At 34.8% G+C, this 17,763-nt stretch overlaps 3 protein-coding genes and 1 pseudogene across 3 annotated transcripts; all 4 read left to right on the forward strand.

The window, feature by feature from the left end:
- Window positions 1–118: 118 nt before the first annotated feature.
- LOC104748764 (F-box/LRR-repeat protein At2g42730-like) lies at window positions 119–2,113 on the forward strand. Its single transcript, XM_087487341.1, has 4 exons — window positions 119–233; window positions 599–1,230; window positions 1,430–1,474; window positions 1,799–2,113. Exons 1-4 carry the CDS (start codon window positions 119–121, stop codon window positions 2,111–2,113), a joined length of 1,107 nt encoding a protein of 368 aa, XP_087343467.1.
- A 2,055-nt stretch (window positions 2,114–4,168) lies between these two features.
- LOC147927181 (uncharacterized) lies at window positions 4,169–7,631 on the forward strand (annotated as a pseudogene).
- A 493-nt stretch (window positions 7,632–8,124) lies between these two features.
- On the forward strand, window positions 8,125–9,409 carry LOC147927182 (uncharacterized). The gene has a single exon (XM_087486778.1). The coding sequence runs from the start codon at window positions 8,282–8,284 to the stop codon at window positions 8,834–8,836; it is 555 nt and encodes a 184-aa protein (XP_087342904.1). The 5' UTR covers window positions 8,125–8,281; the 3' UTR covers window positions 8,837–9,409.
- A 4,086-nt stretch (window positions 9,410–13,495) lies between these two features.
- On the forward strand, window positions 13,496–14,787 carry LOC109131591 (uncharacterized). The gene is made up of 4 exons (XM_087487342.1): window positions 13,496–13,579; window positions 13,710–13,997; window positions 14,090–14,317; window positions 14,404–14,787. Exons 2-4 carry the CDS (start codon window positions 13,791–13,793, stop codon window positions 14,785–14,787), a joined length of 819 nt encoding a protein of 272 aa, XP_087343468.1. The 5' UTR covers window positions 13,496–13,579; window positions 13,710–13,790.
- Window positions 14,788–17,763: the final 2,976 nt, after the last annotated feature.

Below are 17,763 nucleotides of genomic sequence, written 5' to 3' on the forward strand. Positions count from 1 at the left end.
TGAATGTGCACTCACGCTGGGGGAGTATGATGAGATGATGATATTGGTGATGATGGTGATGTTGTAGCTGAATGTGGCTGAAGCTTATGTTTTTGGAAGATTCTAGTACTATTCACATATGGAGCTTGAGTTGTCACATTCAGATAAAAAGGGGGAGAATGAAAGCATGAAGACTTTGGTTGCTACAAGGCTGGTCTGTAGGAGTCTGGAAAAGAGGTTCACACGGAGAAACCGTAACGGAGATCGAGTGATGTGGCTGTATTTTTTAGAGACTCTTTGATTAAAGAACAAGTTATTATCATATTTATTAAGAAGATTTGGACTTATCCTTTAATAGGAAAGTAGGTCATAGGAGGTTTTCTATATATTGTTTTATTGGACAAACATGTTGTTTGGCCGTTCAAGAAGAATTTTAGAGAACTAAGCGAGAAAGCTTTTAGGGTTCTTAGGGATTTTGGTTAGATTAAGAATTGGTCAGTGGCAAGTCGTGTTGACTGTGTGTAAATCTGATTAAACATATCTTGTAAGATTGTTTAAGTGATTCTTAATAAGAAAAGAAGTTCTTTTCTATATATTGGCTGCATCTTCGTTTTTACAGGTGTTGGAGATGGTCTTGATCCAGCTTGTGTTCAGAGCTGGATATGTAATGTGCTTAACCGTGGTGTTGTGGATCTTGATCTGTTCATCACTTTCCTAGGAAAATTTCCACCAGTGCTTACGTTGAATTTGATGAACAAGACATTGGTTAAGCTGAGCATAGGGAGTTTGTTTATAGTCAAGCTTTCTCATGATGTTTTTCTTCCTTTGCTTAAGAAATTATGTCTTTACTCAATTGATTTTGATGGAGATCGTAATGTTGTTGAAACACTTCTATCTCGTTGCCCTGTTCTGCAAGAATTTGAGTTCTCAGAAATGAAATCTGAGAAGCACCTTCCGGTACAAATACAATGGTCGTCTCCATCCCTAAAGAGACTACGCATCCGATTTCAATACGTCCGCGACATTTCATTTGATTTTCCTAATCTTGCCTTCTTTGAGATTTCGTATGAAGATGGGAGCAAGTTTCTAAAAGTTAAGTTGGATTCTCTCATTGAAGCTAGACTCAATCATCTTTCGGACGGAGGGGAAATATGGGGACCAGTATATGGAAATGCTCACGTTAATATGATACATCTCATCAATGCAATCAGTAACGTTAGGGTTCTTCACTTATCTAGTGTTTTTCATGAGGTCAGTCTGCTATACGTACTACAACCTTTTTTCATTCTTCTCACAAATTTTTGTGGTGCTTAATAAAAAGAAAAGAAAAAAGTTAAACGATGCTTGATTAGGAGTATGAGAATTGATGTGCTTTGTGGTGCGAGTTGCTTTAAAATATTGTGTGTTTTTGAGTGATGACTAGCTGATTTGGGGGGTTTCTTTTTCGCAGCTGCTTTGCTTCTCCTGTACAGAATTAGCGGTGTTCGATAGCCTTGTTTGTCTATCTATCGAAAGCGAAAAGAAGCGCGGATGGAGAATACTGCCACTTCTGATAAAATAAACTCTCCAAATATCTAGAAACTCTCATCTTTTTTTTTTTTTTTTTTTTTTGAATGAATGTTAAATTATATTTAAATAAAAAAAAGGTATCTCATCTTTTTTTTTTTGAATATTCAAATCAAATTAGAACCTCTCATCTTTTTTTTTTTTTGAACTCTCATCTTTAAGGTATCTCATGACACGCTTAAAAACATCCTAACCGCCATAAATACAGATATGTGTAATATATCTTAGATTCTTGGTCTCCTTTATGCTTCAGGGTCTAAAGCACCACATTTCAAAAAGTACTTGTGGGGATGTTTGTGTTTGCTATGGCTCCAAGGAGAATAGATCGTCTTGCCTATCAACATCTCGAGTGAAAGTGCTGGAAATATCAGGTTACGGAGGAGATAGAAAAGATCTGAACCAAGTGAAGCATTTCTTAGCGAAACTGCCGTGTCTTGAACTGGTCAGAATAAGTGCTGCAAATGACTTCACAGCGCCCATTGATATATGTGACCTTTTGACTCTTGACACTCTTCCAAGAGCTTCACCAAAATGCAAGATCGAACACAAAAGGATTGTGTTTGTATAGCTACGGATAATATTGAAGCTATGTATATATTTTTGTAACAAATTATGATTTGTTATAAAATTGTTACAAAAGTTTTTTTGCTCCTATAAGGTGATAGCTACAAAATTTTTAATTTTATTTTTTGTCATTAATTAGTAACTAATCGTTGCAATATTTTACTACAAACAATTTGAGTGACAAATGCCGAAGCTATATCATCTCATATTTGTAGTGGAAGTCGTTCCTTCACCAAGTCATAATTTTTTTTATTTAATGTAATATTATATTCATCAAAAAACTGTTTTACAATAAATGCAACAACAAGCCCATTTTATAATTTTAAGAAGGTTATAAATTGCAGCAACAAAACTAGTAGCTATGGGTTTGGAACCAATAGCGAAGCCCACCTCCATAAGCCGGGGAAGTCGTCAAGGTGCTTAGGCGAGCATTCATATCTATCATGCCGATGAGGATATATAGGGGCTGGAGTTGGTGAGTCTGGTGAGTCCCCAATCCCCATGATGCCGTCTGTTTCGCTCGATCCATAAACTATGATCAGTGAGCTGAAAAGTGTACCTCAACACAAAAGATTGTAAACATGGGGACTCCCATATTTTTCTACAACATTTCTGTCGGGACATTGTTAAGAAACTACTAAGACTTATATTTTTATACTTTTCTATACTTTTTGTTGTTTAAAAAAAAAATTGTGCCCTGTATATTACTTTTCTCCCTGGATCCTCCTGACTGTAAACCACTAAACATATATCTTGAAAAACAATATTATTCCATATACTAGGTATGGAACCCCCGCGATATCGCGGGAAAACTCATTTTAGTAAAATATTTATTACAAAAATTCTTTAATTGAATTTGTTTATTAAACTATTGCGATCCCTAAACTATTTAATAAAAATTTTAAAAACAAACAAATTTTTGAAACATTCTTTATATCTTTATTGAAAAGTATTCTTTAAAAAACAATCTTACCTTTACATATGATTAAATAAATAATTATCAATGTTACACATATCAAATTAAACAAATTTTTATGATTAACTGCCATGAGATAACATTGCAGTCGTGTTATTTCGTTCGCTTTTATTCGTCATTAGCTTTTTCGCATCTTTTCAATGTAACTTTTTATCTGTGTCTTTTCGTCGTAATATTTCGTAAAATATTTTTTTAATTTCTGAAAAATAAATAAATACAATCTACAGTCATGTCTTCTCTTCTTAACCTTATATTTTTTGTATATTTTATGAACTGTTACAACTTATTCTCTTGTTGTCAAATATGATATGTAAATGATTATATTTTTAAGTTTGTTTTTTAAATGATAAAATTATGAATACATTGTATAAGATACTATAAATTTCTAAAATAATCATATAATAAATTACAAATATTAAAAATATTAATTGAGGACCATTCTTAAAACACTACAAGAAAATAGGTGATTAGCAACTACACATAGCGACCACATATGTAGTCGCCAAAAATAACGACTACATAGTGACTATTTAGCGACTATTCTGCGACTACATGGAACTAGTCGCTAATTAGTCACTCTTAAGCGACTAATTTATGCAGTCGTTATGATGGTCGTATATTAACGACTAAGAGGCGACTATATTGTTGACAGAATTATATAGTCGCAACTTAGTCGCTAAAATAACGACTACAATACGACCAAGTCAAATAGTCGTAAATTTTGGCGACTACGTAGCGACTCATTCGGCGAGCAAAGTAGTCGTAAATTTTAGCGACTGTTCGGCGACTCTTACGGCGAGTCATTACATAGTCATCGTGTAGTCGCCAAGTAGTCGCAAAAAACAGTTAAAAAAACGTGTTTTCCATGCGGGGGTTGGTGTACCAACTTTTATTATGTAGTCGCCTATTAGTCACCTATTAGTCACCTAGGAAATCTATAAAAACAAGTTGCACTCATTTGTTCTCTTCACTCCGAAATCACTTTCCTCTTCTAAAAAAAAATTCTAAATAAAAAAAAAAGGTTTGCTTTATATAATTTTTTATATTTTCTCCCAAAAAAAAATATATATATATATAATTATAATGGCGGGATATTACAATTATGGTGGTAATGGCGATAATTATCGGGAGTGGATGTACAAGAGGTTCGATGAAGTGACGGGGAATTTTTCATCTGAATTCGAAGTGGGGGTGGACCAATTCTTAACGTTTGCAAGAAGCCAAGAAACAGTTCAGAATAATGGGGGTAAGTTTCTCTGTCCATGTAGTGTTTGCAAAAAAAATAGATGTCTCTCGGGTAGAAGAGTTATGAGTCATCTGTTTAGTAATGGATTTATGCCAGATTATTATGTTTGGTATAACCACGGCGAAGAAATTAATTTGGATATAGGAAGTAGTTACACTGATAGGACGTATGATGGGAGTCATGAAGAAATGGGTAATGTAGTAGAAGATCCATATGTGGATATGGTGAATGATGCATTTCGTTATAATGTGGGTTTAGATGATAATTATCATCAAAATGAGAGTTATGAGAATGTGGAAGAACCGGTACAAAACCATTCTCAGAAATTTTACGACTTGTTAGATAGTGCAAAAACTCCTTTATATGATGATTGTCGTGAAGGTCACTCGCAATTGTCATTGGCTGCTCGAGTCATGCAAAATAAGGCGGAGTATAATATGAGTGAAAAGTTAGTAGATTCGGTTTGCGGAATTTTGACGGATTATTTACCAGAAGGCAACCAGTCTACCGGTTCACATTACGAGACAGAGAAATTGATGCGTAATTTGGGCCTTCCATATTATACAATTGATGTTTGTATTAACAATTGTATGATTTTCTGGAAAGAAGACGAAAAGGAAGAGACATGTCTATTTTGTGGTTCACCAAGATGGAAGCCTAAGGAGGACCGACGGAGAACAAGAGTACCATATAGTCGTATGTGGTATCTACCTATTGCTGATAGGTTGAAGAGAATGTATCAGAGCCAAAAGACTGCAGCGGCAATGAGATGGCATGCAGAGCACCAATCAAAAGAGGGAGAAATGAATTATCCTTCTGATGCGGGGGAGTGGAGATATTTCCAAGAGCTTAACCCTCGGTTTGCGGAAGAACCCCGTAACGTCTACCTTGGATTATGTACCAATGGGTTCAATCCATTTGGCATGTCTCGTAATCATTCACTGTGGCCTGTGATCTTGACTCCATATAATTTACCCCCTGGTATGTGCATGAATACGGAGTACATGTTTCTTACAATTCTGAATTCTGGGCCAAATCATCCGCAAGCTAGCCTCGATATCTTCCTACAACCTCTTATTGAGGAGTTAAAAGAGTTGTGGTCTATTGGAGTCGATGCATACGATGTGTCTTTGAATCAAAACTTCAATCTAAAAGCAGTGCTAATGTGGACGATAAGCGACTTTCCGGCATATAGCATGTTATCGGGATGGACCACCCATGGTAAATTATCTTGTCCAATTTGCATGGAAAGTACAAAGTCGTTTTATCTACCCAAAGGAAGGAAGACATGTTGGTTTGATTGTCACCGAAGATTCCTGCCTCATGGTCATCAATTAAGGAAGAACAAAAAAGATTTCCTGAAGGGAAGAGACGCTTCTAACGACTATCCACCGCAGTCTTTAACTGGTGAGCAAGTTTATTATGAGCGTTTGAAAGATGTAAATCCACCAAAAACCAGGGAAGTCGGTGGTAACGGTCATGATAAGAAGATGCCAGGCTATGGAAAGGAACATAATTGGCACAAAGAAAGCATATTATGGTCGCTACCTTATTGGAAGGACCTCAATCTCCGACATAATATTGATGTGATGCATACCGAGAAGAATTTTGTGGACAACATCTTGTATACTCTTATGAGTGTACAGGGTAAATCTAAAGATAACATCATGTCAAGATTGGACATAGAACAATTTTGTTCTCGACCACACTTACATATTGATCGGAAGGGTAAAGCTCCATTCCCAGCATATACATTGACAAAGGAAGCCAAAACAAGTTTATTGGAATGTGTCAAGCATGCGGTGAAATTTCCAGATGGTTATTCGTCAGACTTGGCAAGTTTTCAGGAATGAAGAGTCATGATTGCCATGTTTTTATGGAGCGACTTCTTCCATTTATCTTCGCAGAACTCCTAGACCGGAACGTTCACCTTGCATTATCAGGTACTACAGATTACCTATTTAATTAAATTAGTACTATATATTTTAAATATAATTTCCTAAGACATGAAATTTTCAGGGATTGGAGCATTTTTCAGGGACTTATGCTCAAGAACTTTGCAAAAAAGTCGCGTTCAAATTCTTAAACATAACATTGTTTTGATCTTATGCAACTTAGAGAAGATATTTCCACCATCATTTTTTGATGTGATGGAGCACCTGCCTATACATCTCCCATATGAAGCAGAATTGGGAGGCCCTGTCCAATATAGATGGATGTATCCTTTTGAAAGATTTTTCAAAAAGTTGAAAGGAAAAGCGAAGAACAAAAGATATGCGGCTGGATCAATCGTTGAGTCCTATATCAATGACGAGATTGCTTACTTCTCTGAGCACTACTTTGCCGATCATATACAAACAAAATAAAGGTATAATTAAATGAAATTATAATTTATACTTAATTTGAATTACTTTTAATTATCTTATTTGATCAGGTTAACAAGATTCTATGAAGGTGAAGTCCCAATATATCATGTCCCTGGAGTCCCTAATATATTTACTCATGTCGGTCGCCCAAGTGGGGAAATGCATGAAGTATGGCTTTCAGAGAGAGACTATCAGTGCGCACATGCATATGTTTTACGGAATTGTGAATATTTTCAACCAATTGAGAGGTATATAATATAGACTCACAAATATATAGACTCCACAAATATTTCTCATATATATTAAATATATTTAATTTTCTTAGTATGTTCGAGGATTTTCTTTCTACCAAATATCCTGAATTAACCGAAAAAGAACTGTCCACGAAAAGAGCTGAAGAATATCATGTGTGGGTGAAAGATTATGTAAGTATACTCGAACCCATGTAACCGACTCTGATTATGCATTTATTTAATTATATCATTGATATATAATATTTATATATATACAACAAATATGAGCCATTCATTTTAGGTACGTAAGACTCAATATAATTTATATATAAGTTTATTTAATGTAACTATCCATACTAAATTGCGATTTTGTGCAAACAGCATCTCAAGCGGATCAAGTTTGCTATATTCCATATCCATACACAAAGAAACCAAAGCGAGAGTGGCTAAGTGTTCTGAAAGTAAATCCAAGGGGAAACATTTCAGGAGAATATGAAAACAATGAACCGACTCTGTTGCAAACAGAAAATGATGATGCTGTATTGATGACTACAGTTGAAGATCTCATAGTCGACAATTTGGTAGCAGATGCTAATCCAATAAACCTTGATTACGATGTTGGAGATGCGGATCCAGAAGATGAATTCCAGTGTAATTTATCGTCTTCTGATGATGAAGAACAAGAAGACGAAGAACAATAATTATTTGGCAAAATTACTATGTATTTATTTTTTAATTTTTGTCTTTTTACTGTGTAATATTTGTGTATTATTGTGTAATATTATTGTGTAATATTATTGTGTAATATTATTATGTAATATTATTGTGTAATATTATTGTGTAGTATTATTGTGTAATAAATTTGGTTATATAAATAACTTGTAATTAAAATTTTAAAATTTGGTTAATTAAAATTGTAATTAAATAAATTTGGTTAATTAAAATTGAAATTAAAATTTGGTTAATTAAAATAGTAATTAAAAATAATCAGTGTTTTATAAATAAATTTGGTTAATTAAAATTGTAATTAAACTTTTAAAATTTGGGCTTAGATTAAAATTTGGGCCTAATTAAACATAAACTAATCCTAACTAAACCCAAGCCCATTATCCCTAACTAAACCCTAACATACACTAATCCATTATCTTCTTCCACTCGCAGCCTTCGACTCCTCTCGATTCTTCCATATCTTAACCCTAATCCGCATCTTCTTCCTCTCAATCTCCCAATCTGTAACCCTAATCCTTCTCTTCTTCCTCTCGATCCCCCAAATCTAAACCCTAATCCTTCTCTTCTTCCTCTCGATTCCCCCAAATCTGTAATCCTAATCATTCCCATCATCTCTCAAACGATGCCTAATCGAGGAGGAAGGAAGAGGAAACCTGCTGCTCCTTACGTTTCTCAGAGAGTCGGAGCGTCAACACCAAATAAACGGCCGCACAGTCTACCCAATCAGTACAACTTCACGCCGGCAGTCCAATCTCCTCCTCCGCTGCAGACGCCTGAAGTACAACGACAGTCATCGGCGGCCCAGATCCGGAACTATCCTCCGCCTCAACAGCTTTTTCAGAACTCCTACACTCACCCACCGCAGCCTACAGTGAACCTGACTCCTTCTCAAGAAGTCCACTACAATCCGTCGCATCCTCCGCCTACTCTAGTTGACCCTCCGCCTACTCTAGTTGACAGTCCGCATTCTCCAGCTGAAGTCTCTCAGACTCGCAGTCATCGTTCGCATCCATCATCTCAAGGCAACAATTTCCAAGCTGATTATCCTCCGGTGTTGCCGGAACTCCAGGAGGACACATTGCGGGCTCTAAATGCACTGCTTCTAGTGCCAAACAGACATGAGTTCACCACCGTCCTCTCTCCCATTCCCTTACCAAAGACCGAATGGTACGGTTAGGTCTCATTTCATATTAGTGTTTAGGTCTTGGTTATGAAGTGTTTGGTCTCTGATGCGATTACAAACTCTTTGAATAATGGTTTTGGTTTTGTTTAGGTCTTGCTTAGGTCTCATTGTTTGGTCTCGATTGGTCTTGGTTATGAAGTGTTTGGTCTCTGATGCGATTACAAACTCTTTGAATAATGGTTTTGGTTTTGTTTAGGTCTTACAAACTCTTTGAATAATAACTTTGGTTTTATTGTTTCATGTGTCTGGAGGTTTGATCGTGACCCTGGATCTACGCTTGTTCGGAAGATTACACTACAAGAAAACACGTCTTTTGCGATGGACGAATATATCGCGAATCCCTCGCAAATCGACAAAAGCGAGATATTTGCGAGGAAAGTCCGTTCCTAGCAAATCGCGTCTCGCAAATCGGTCAACGTTGCAATTCCCTCGCAACTTTTGCGAGGAAACGTTGTCCCTCGCAAATCCCACGCATTTTGCGAGGAACTATTTTTCTAGCAATATCCTAGCAATTGTGTATCTAGTAAATCCCCCGCAAATTTGCGATGCTTTTGCAATTAATATTTCCGTCGCAAATTATAATAACGGTGAAAAAAAAAATTAGAATTTTCATTTTGTAAGCTTAATTAAATTAAACTTGTAATTAAAATTAAACCTGTAATTATAATTAAACCTTATACTTAAGAAAATTAAAGCTGTAATTAGAAGTACTAAATTTACAATAACAAAACATAATAACCGATTTTGTTCTAGACAAAAAATAGATGAGAGGATAAAGAGTACTAAGTACTAAGTTTTACAAAACAAGTTCATCAGTGTTTACTGTCCGGTGGTTCCATCTCCGGTGGCATGTCTGGCCGGTGAATCCTCTCGGCGAAATCTAGCAGCAAACTCTGGATCTTTAGATGCAAGATAATCAAAGTATGCATCATAACTATGCATCTTCTCTGAATTTTCTTGCATCTTCAGATCATTTTGTTGCATCCTCAGCTCATTTTCTTGCATCCTCACTGCATTTTCTTGCATCGTCTGTGCATTGGCCTGTAGTTGAGTTGCCTGAGTTGCAAGAACAGCTTCGGCAGCAGCAAGCTTCGCAGCTAGAACAAGTGGATCTTTAGAAGGAGGAGGCGGTTGAACAATCTGAGCTGAAGATGCTTCTGCTTGCATGTTACCAACACCATATATCCGGTTCTTTTTCTTCGGAGCAACCTGCCAACAAAACATATACACACCATAAGTGTTTACACAAACATAAACATATACACACATAAGTGTTTACACAAACACAAACACAAATACAAACATTAACATAAACAATGAAGCATGTTTTACCTCGGTATAAATTTGGTTCTTCACAATTAGTGATAACCCACCAGAAGCACTACTCTCCATGTTATCCGCTGATATTAGCTCAGACTCAGCTTCAGCTATCTTTGACGACACTTCATTGAACACCTTCTCAGACACTCCATCAACAAACGACCCATCAGGTTTCCTATGAGTGTCTTCTAGTACTCGCAGGAAATCAGGTAGTGGCTCACCAGTACTCTCAGACTAAAAACAGAGAATTGAAACAACTATATTAGTATATTGTAGATATGATATGAATAATGAACTTGTGTTAAACAGAGATACTTACAAGCTTTCGTGCTCGGGCTTTAAAAGAGGTCTGATCAGAATGGTGCTTATGTATTCCGGTGCCATTAGGATCACTATAGCGAGCATTACGGCCATTGATACTCTTTGCTTCTGATTTTGGTTCACACCAAAACTTGACCAAGCCATCCCATACGGTAGGATCAAGCCACCGCGGCATTGCGTCATTACCTTTCTTCTTCCACTTACCCTTCCACCGAGACACTTGATCACACATCCGGGTCTTCAACTTCTTTTCAAACTCAGCTCTAACTCTTCCATTGATGGACGCATCCCAGTTATATGTTTGCTTGTAAAGACATAACACGAATCAGAATCAGAATCATAACAAGAATCAAGTGATAAACAAACAAAATCTGTAATTTATACACATCAACAATCTGTAACTTACCGCAAAAGTTTCAAACCACCGGTTTACAACCGGACCTGGTGTTTGGGTCCAATTGGCATGAGCTGATTTGAAATCTCTTTCAAAAATGGCCCGGATAGTAGCAGCAACCGAAGAATCCTGGTCAAACCTACAAAACATAAGATAAAAGGAATGAGGATCATTGAAAATACAAAACATAAAGATAAACTATAGGTTAGATACATAACATTCTCACCAAAGAGTATCTGGAGGTCGCTTAGGATCTAGTTTTGGTAAGCCAGCACGCCCGGGACTTGCAAGTAACTGTTCCAAAGTGAAAAAAGTTTGGGACACAGAAATACTGTTCATACGCGAAGTTGATTGCTGAGGAGGATTCTCATCATGCATCGCCGGAGAGCTTCCATGAGGATTATCAGCATGCATCGCCGGTGATGTACCTTGGAAAGAAGCGGGAGAAGGTAACCTTTGGGGAGGAGCAGAAGCTGAATGTGTCCTTCGAGAAGAGACTGGAGGACTTAACCCTTGAGAAGCAATGAAGTTTCTGTAAACGTTTTGGTTTACAGAAACGTTTTGGTCTCGAGAAGACATCTAAAAGCATAAAAAAAAAAACGGATTAGAAACACAAAATTGAAATATCTTAACCCTAAAATCGAAATGAAGATCAAAATCGAATTCAAAACCCTAAAACTGAAATAAAAACCCTAAAATCCTAAACCTTTGTCTCGCAAACAGATCTAGCCGACAGAAACCTAAACAGATCTAAGCAGAACCCTAAACCTGAAATTGAACGACATAAGAAGAGAGAGGAAGACGAGATTAGCCGGAGAAGAGAGAGGAGGAGTAGACTAACCGAGGACGAGGAGATTAGCCGGAGAAGAGAGAGGCGGAGGATTTGAGTAACCGGAGAAGAAAGAAATCAGAAGAAGAAGAAACCAAAGAAGAGAGGTGGTTAATCGGAGAAGAGAGGTGGAGATAGATCGCAGAAGAGAGGAATTAGGGTTCGAGGGTTTTTGCGGCTGTGGATTAGTCGAGGTTTGAGCGAAGCTCAAACTAGGTTTTTCATTTATATAGAAAAACGCGGCGTCGCAAGTCCCTAGCAAAATTTGCGATGGATTAGCTATGGTCCCTCGCAAATCCCTAGCAAACGTATTAAAAATATGTAATTAATATTTTCAGATTTTGCGAGTGAATTGTGAGAGACAATATAAAATATGTAATTTACATAAGAATTATGTAATTTATATAAGAAATATATGAGAATATTGATAATTGCAAACATATAATGTCATTAGTGTTTATGGTTAAAGTTCAAGGGATTATAGTTGCTCTTTGCGAGGGAATTACTATGGACTGAGATATTTGCGATGGATTTGCGAGTAATATAGGGTTTAGGTTTTGAAATTGTCATTTGTGCCCTATCTTTGCCCTATCTTTGATTATAAATCTTCGATTCATCTTTTTAATCATTAATAGTAATGTCATTATAATGACTTGATAGTTAATTAGTCTTAAGGGTTTAGGTTCAAGGGTTTAAATTGCGGGGGATTTGCTATGACTTGAGAAATTTACGATGGAATTGCGAGAAATTTGCTATTCAACTAGCAAGTCCCTCGCAAATGTGTCGCAAACCTTGAATATCTAATTTATAAAAACCATCAAAACTGGTTTAATAAAATTAGTCAAATAAACTTTCAAGTATATTATAAGGTCCAATAGGCTCATCATTCTCTTTTCTATCATCAAATATTTTAAAATTGTCCAATTTTGCATCTTCTTCTAATCATTAACTATCTTCTAACTATCTTCCTATATGTTCATTACATTGAGACATATATTTGACAAATATTCCAAAAAATTGTTCAATTCTCCAAATATTTTGTGTTGCACTGCCCTATCTTTGATTATAAGTCTTGGATTCATCTTTTTAATCATTAATATTAATGTAATTAGTCTTTAGGGTTTAGGGTTTGAAGTTGTAACTTGCGAGGGAATTGCTATGATTTACTCAATTTGCGATGGATTTGCGACTAATTTGCTATTTTTCTAGCAAATCAGTCGCAAATTTGTCGCAACCATGTATATTTAATTTCTAAAAACCATCAAAATAATTTGAAAAGTTAGTAAAATTAACTTTCAAGTATATTATAAGGTTTAATGTCTCATCATACCCTTTTCTATCAACTTTTTAATCATTAATACTAATGTATTTCAGAATAATTCATCTTATATATGAAAAAATTGAAATGTATTTCAGAATAATTATATTAATTTTGTAATATTTATAAAAAAGTAATTTCCTAATTTTGCAATTGATTTGCTATGGCTATCACAATTCACTCGCATGTCCGTAGCAAATTTGCTATGGATTATGTTTTCGCAAATGCCTCGCAATGTTGCGAGTGATTTGCGAGGAATGTAACCTTTCCTGCAAATTTGTCGTAAATGCCTCGCAATTGTGCAGTGGATTTGCGACGACTGACTTCCTCGCAACGTTGCGAGGGATTTGCTAGGTATTTTTGTTTTCTCGTATATTCGTCGCAAATTCACCGCAAATTTGCGAGAGCTATCCTCCGTCGTCGCAACTCGTCCTCGCAAAAGGCATGTTTTCTTGTAGTGTTACTAAAATTCTTTTAAACAAATTTGAAGGTCCTTTCTACAGCTGGACATGTGTTCCTCGGGATAAACAGGAAAGATACTTCATTGAGTTTGCGGTTAAGTGTTCTGTCCTCTAGCTTTCATATATAGCTTTAAGCTTCCTATACTGCTTTACTCTTCATATATTGTTTTATTTACTTGTGCTTCTTTTCACTCACATTAGCTATTTCTTTTTGTTTTTTGTAGAAAACCCACACTTGGGATCCTTTGATAACTGGGACTGTTCAAGCTCACTTCGAGACCATCTGTCAAAATCGGCTCAAAGACATGGTTAGCACCGTGAGAACTACTAGACGCCAACCTAAATGGATTGGAACTACTCTATGGACAACAATGACAGAATTCTGGGACACTGAAGAAGCACAACAAAGGAGCAAAACATATTCTGATTGCCGTATGTCTGACCGTAATGGCCTCGGTCCTCATGTCCACCTCTCAGGGCCCAAGTCGTATCGACAGATTCAAAACGAAATGGTGAGCCAATTTTGTTGTTACACATTCGTCACTTTCATTTTTGACCTAGCTGTTACATTAAAAATTTACTTGTCTGTTTCTTAACATTACAGGAAGAGGAATTGGGAAGAGAAGTACGTATTGGTGAGGTTTTCATCAAGGCACATACAAAGCCTGATGGGACATATGTTGATCGGAAGGCAGAGAAGATAGCAGAAACATATGAGAAGAATGTGCAAGAGAGGTTGTCTCAGCTCCAGGAAGATCCTTCTGCCATCTCAGATGGGGAGTCACGGCCCCGAGAACTAACAACTGAAGAATATACAGAAATCTTTCTTCAGGTTACGTTTTATTTTAACAATACAAAAATGTTATCTTGGAGTTTAATTTGACATCCTCTAATATCTTATTTTCTCTTACTTTGCAGTCCACTGAGAAGGATTCAAGAGGAAAACCTTTTGGAGTTGGAAGCCTCCATGACTGCATTGTCAATGGCAAGGGGAAGCAAGCAGGAGACACTTTAGCCTTTGTGGCTATGCAAGATCAATTGAAGGAAGCTCAACGGAAGATAGAGGAGCAGGCTGCTAATATGTTGAGGCGTGATGCAGAAATGTTGAAGCGTGATGCACAAATTGCTCAACAATCCGAAATTATTGCTGGGCAGAAGGAGAAGGTTGACGAGTTGGACTTGGTGGGGAAGTTTCTGCGGCAATGTGATCCACGGTTCAAGGAGTTCTTGACAGCCCATTCAGCTAAAGAGACAACCACGATAGAGCCTCTTCAAGAAGAAGATCCAACTTCAACTCCATAGGTTACTCTATGTGTTACCTACTACTAAGTAACTATTTTTTGATGAACTCAATAGTGACACTATGTGTTGTATGTACTTTGTGTTTTGAAAACTATGATAATTATTATGTGTTTCTTTAGGTTTCCAATTTAGAATCATTTGTTGGTTTGGTTGACAGGGTTAAAAAGAAAAAAGAGAAATTAAAATATTCTATATCCAGTTTCAGAAAACGTTAGTCGCCAAATTGTCATCAAATTTTAACAATATAGCTAAAACCTAAAGTGACTATATAGTGACTACTACATATATTAGTCACTATATAGTCACCAAAACTTATACGACTATCTACCGACCAAATAAACAACCCATTTGTTCAGTTTTCTTAATCACAGAGTAGTCGCAACCTAGTCACTAAAACTAACGACTACATGATGACTACTATGAATATAGTCGTAACTTAGTCGCAATGGAGTCACAACAGTTTACGACTAAATGATGACTACTATGTGACAACATGTATATAGTCGCCTATTAGTCGCAAAATTGCGACTAAATTTACGACTACAACAAATAGCGACTATCGATTAACGACTGTATGAAATAGTCGCTAATTAGTCGTAAATCTTGATTTGGCGACTATTTAGTGACTAATAGTGTAGTCGCAAAATGCGTGTTTTCTTGTAGTGAAATGACATAATGATTTGTTTAAATTCATTTCTATTAATTATTTTAATTTTTTTCGCATTACTCAAAACTTATTTCTATTTCCAAAATCAATTTTTACTTCATAAAAAATGCATATAAATATTACTATTCAGTCAATCAGTAAGAAAATTACCAATCGTCTCAAATTTGATTATAACTAAACAGAAAATTATCATATATTTTATTTATTTGAATCAAAACTCAGTTATATATTCATATAAAAAAGAATACATCTATTTTCATAAAGGCAGTATTGCAAATAAATATATAATACAAACAACTATCGTTTTATAGATGAAACATATTTTTATATAAAACAACCTATAATCATTTAACATTTTGGCAATTATAATAGAATATATATATATATATGGATAATCCAATATTGAATGTACTTATTACTTATTTTTCTCCGCGTAAGATGCTGGTTAATTATCCCGAGTCACACATAAATAAATAGTATAATAAATATTAGAGGGGAAGAATAATAGTTAGAACTTATAACAATAATATTTAGGTGTATGATGTAGCATCACAATGTGCACGTCTAAGGAAGATTGTCAGCCAAGGACGGCTGGGTTCATTGCACTCACACGCTCCTCTTTTTTTTTGACAGTCAGAATCCAAAACCTTTTCAAACTTTTATAATATTTCATATTCAGTATCTTTTGTTGTTAAGATTTCAATTTGAGTGTATGATGACTAGAACTAAATATACAAATTCCCTTAACCTATATGAAGTTGTAGATAAGTCTTTGTCGTCAAGATAGTTTATTGGACAATCATCTCAACCGTCAATCTTTTTGTTGATCACCAGTTTTCCATCTCCCAATCCCAATAAACTGAATATTCCCAACTGTAGAAAATATAATATAACAAACTGTGACATTTTATTTTTATTTTTATTTTTATCTTGATATTTCATAATCAGATATTTCTTTTAAAAAATAGAAAAAATAGAAATCCATATTTTTTTCTGTAATACAATTAGTTTTCCAATCAAAAAAGCATGGAGTAGACAAATATATATATATATATATATATATACTTGTGACTAAAAAAGAACAAACATATACGAGCCAATATGCTCTCACTTTCTTAAAAACCAACTTGAACCACATTTTTTTAACAGCTAAAAACAAAAAATTCGGTATTGGATTCATACCAATAGAATGATAACCCTCGATGAATAGATGGTTGTATACCTAGAGACTGAATATAATTAAATATTACAATGATTAACAAAATATATCAAACTGCAGACATCATTTCTAACAAATTCTCTTTCAACTAATACAAATATAAAGAAAAGTTGAATACAATGATGAGAAGTTATTAACGTATAGATTTCTAAAGATGTAAACATTTGAATAGATACAACTGTTTGTAAAAGACACAACTATATATTCAACAGACACAATTTTTTAGAGAGACGCAACTGTAAAAAATTTCTGTCAACAATAGAAAATAAAGAAAATTTGAATACAATGATGAGAAGTCAATTATATATAAATTTATAAAGATGTGAACATTTGAATAGACACAACTGTTTGTAAAAGACACAACTCTATATTTAACAGATGCAACTTTTTAGAAAGATGCAACCGTTGAAATTTTCTGCCAAAATATATATATATATATATATATATATATATATATATATATATTACAAAAAGGTACTACGAAAATCGCAACTGTTGTTGGCATTTTTTCAGATTGTTATTATTATATTTGAATACAATGATGAGAAGTTATTTATATATAGATTTCTAAAGATGCGAACATTTGAATAGACACAAGTGTTTGTAACAGACACAACTCTATATTCAACAGACGCAACTTTTTAGAGGGACTCAACTGTAAAAATTTTCTATCAAAAATATAAAATAAAGAAAATTTGAATACAATGAAGAAAAGTCACTTACATATAAATTTGTAAAGATGTGAACATTTGAATAGATACAACTGTTTGTAAGAGACACAACTCTACATTTAACAGACGCGCACAACTTTTTAGAGAGATGCAACTGTTGAAATTTTCTATCAATATATATATATATATATATTTTACGAAAAGGTACAACGAAAAATCGCAACTTGTTGGCATTTTTTCAGATTGTTATTATTATATAGATTTATATATTTTTTAATTACTCAAAATATATATCAAACCAATGTATTTCTTCTGTATATATATATATATATATATATTCTATACATATAATCATCTTAATTTGATAAAAATTATATTCATATAGATAAAGATGTAGAAAGAAATGATCAAAATATCGT

The sequence above is a fragment of the Camelina sativa genome, chromosome 15 (genome assembly GCF_030686135.1).
Source record: "Camelina sativa cultivar CO46 ecotype springtype chromosome 15, ASM3068613v1".
NCBI classification, from domain to species: Eukaryota; Viridiplantae; Streptophyta; class Magnoliopsida; order Brassicales; family Brassicaceae; genus Camelina; species Camelina sativa.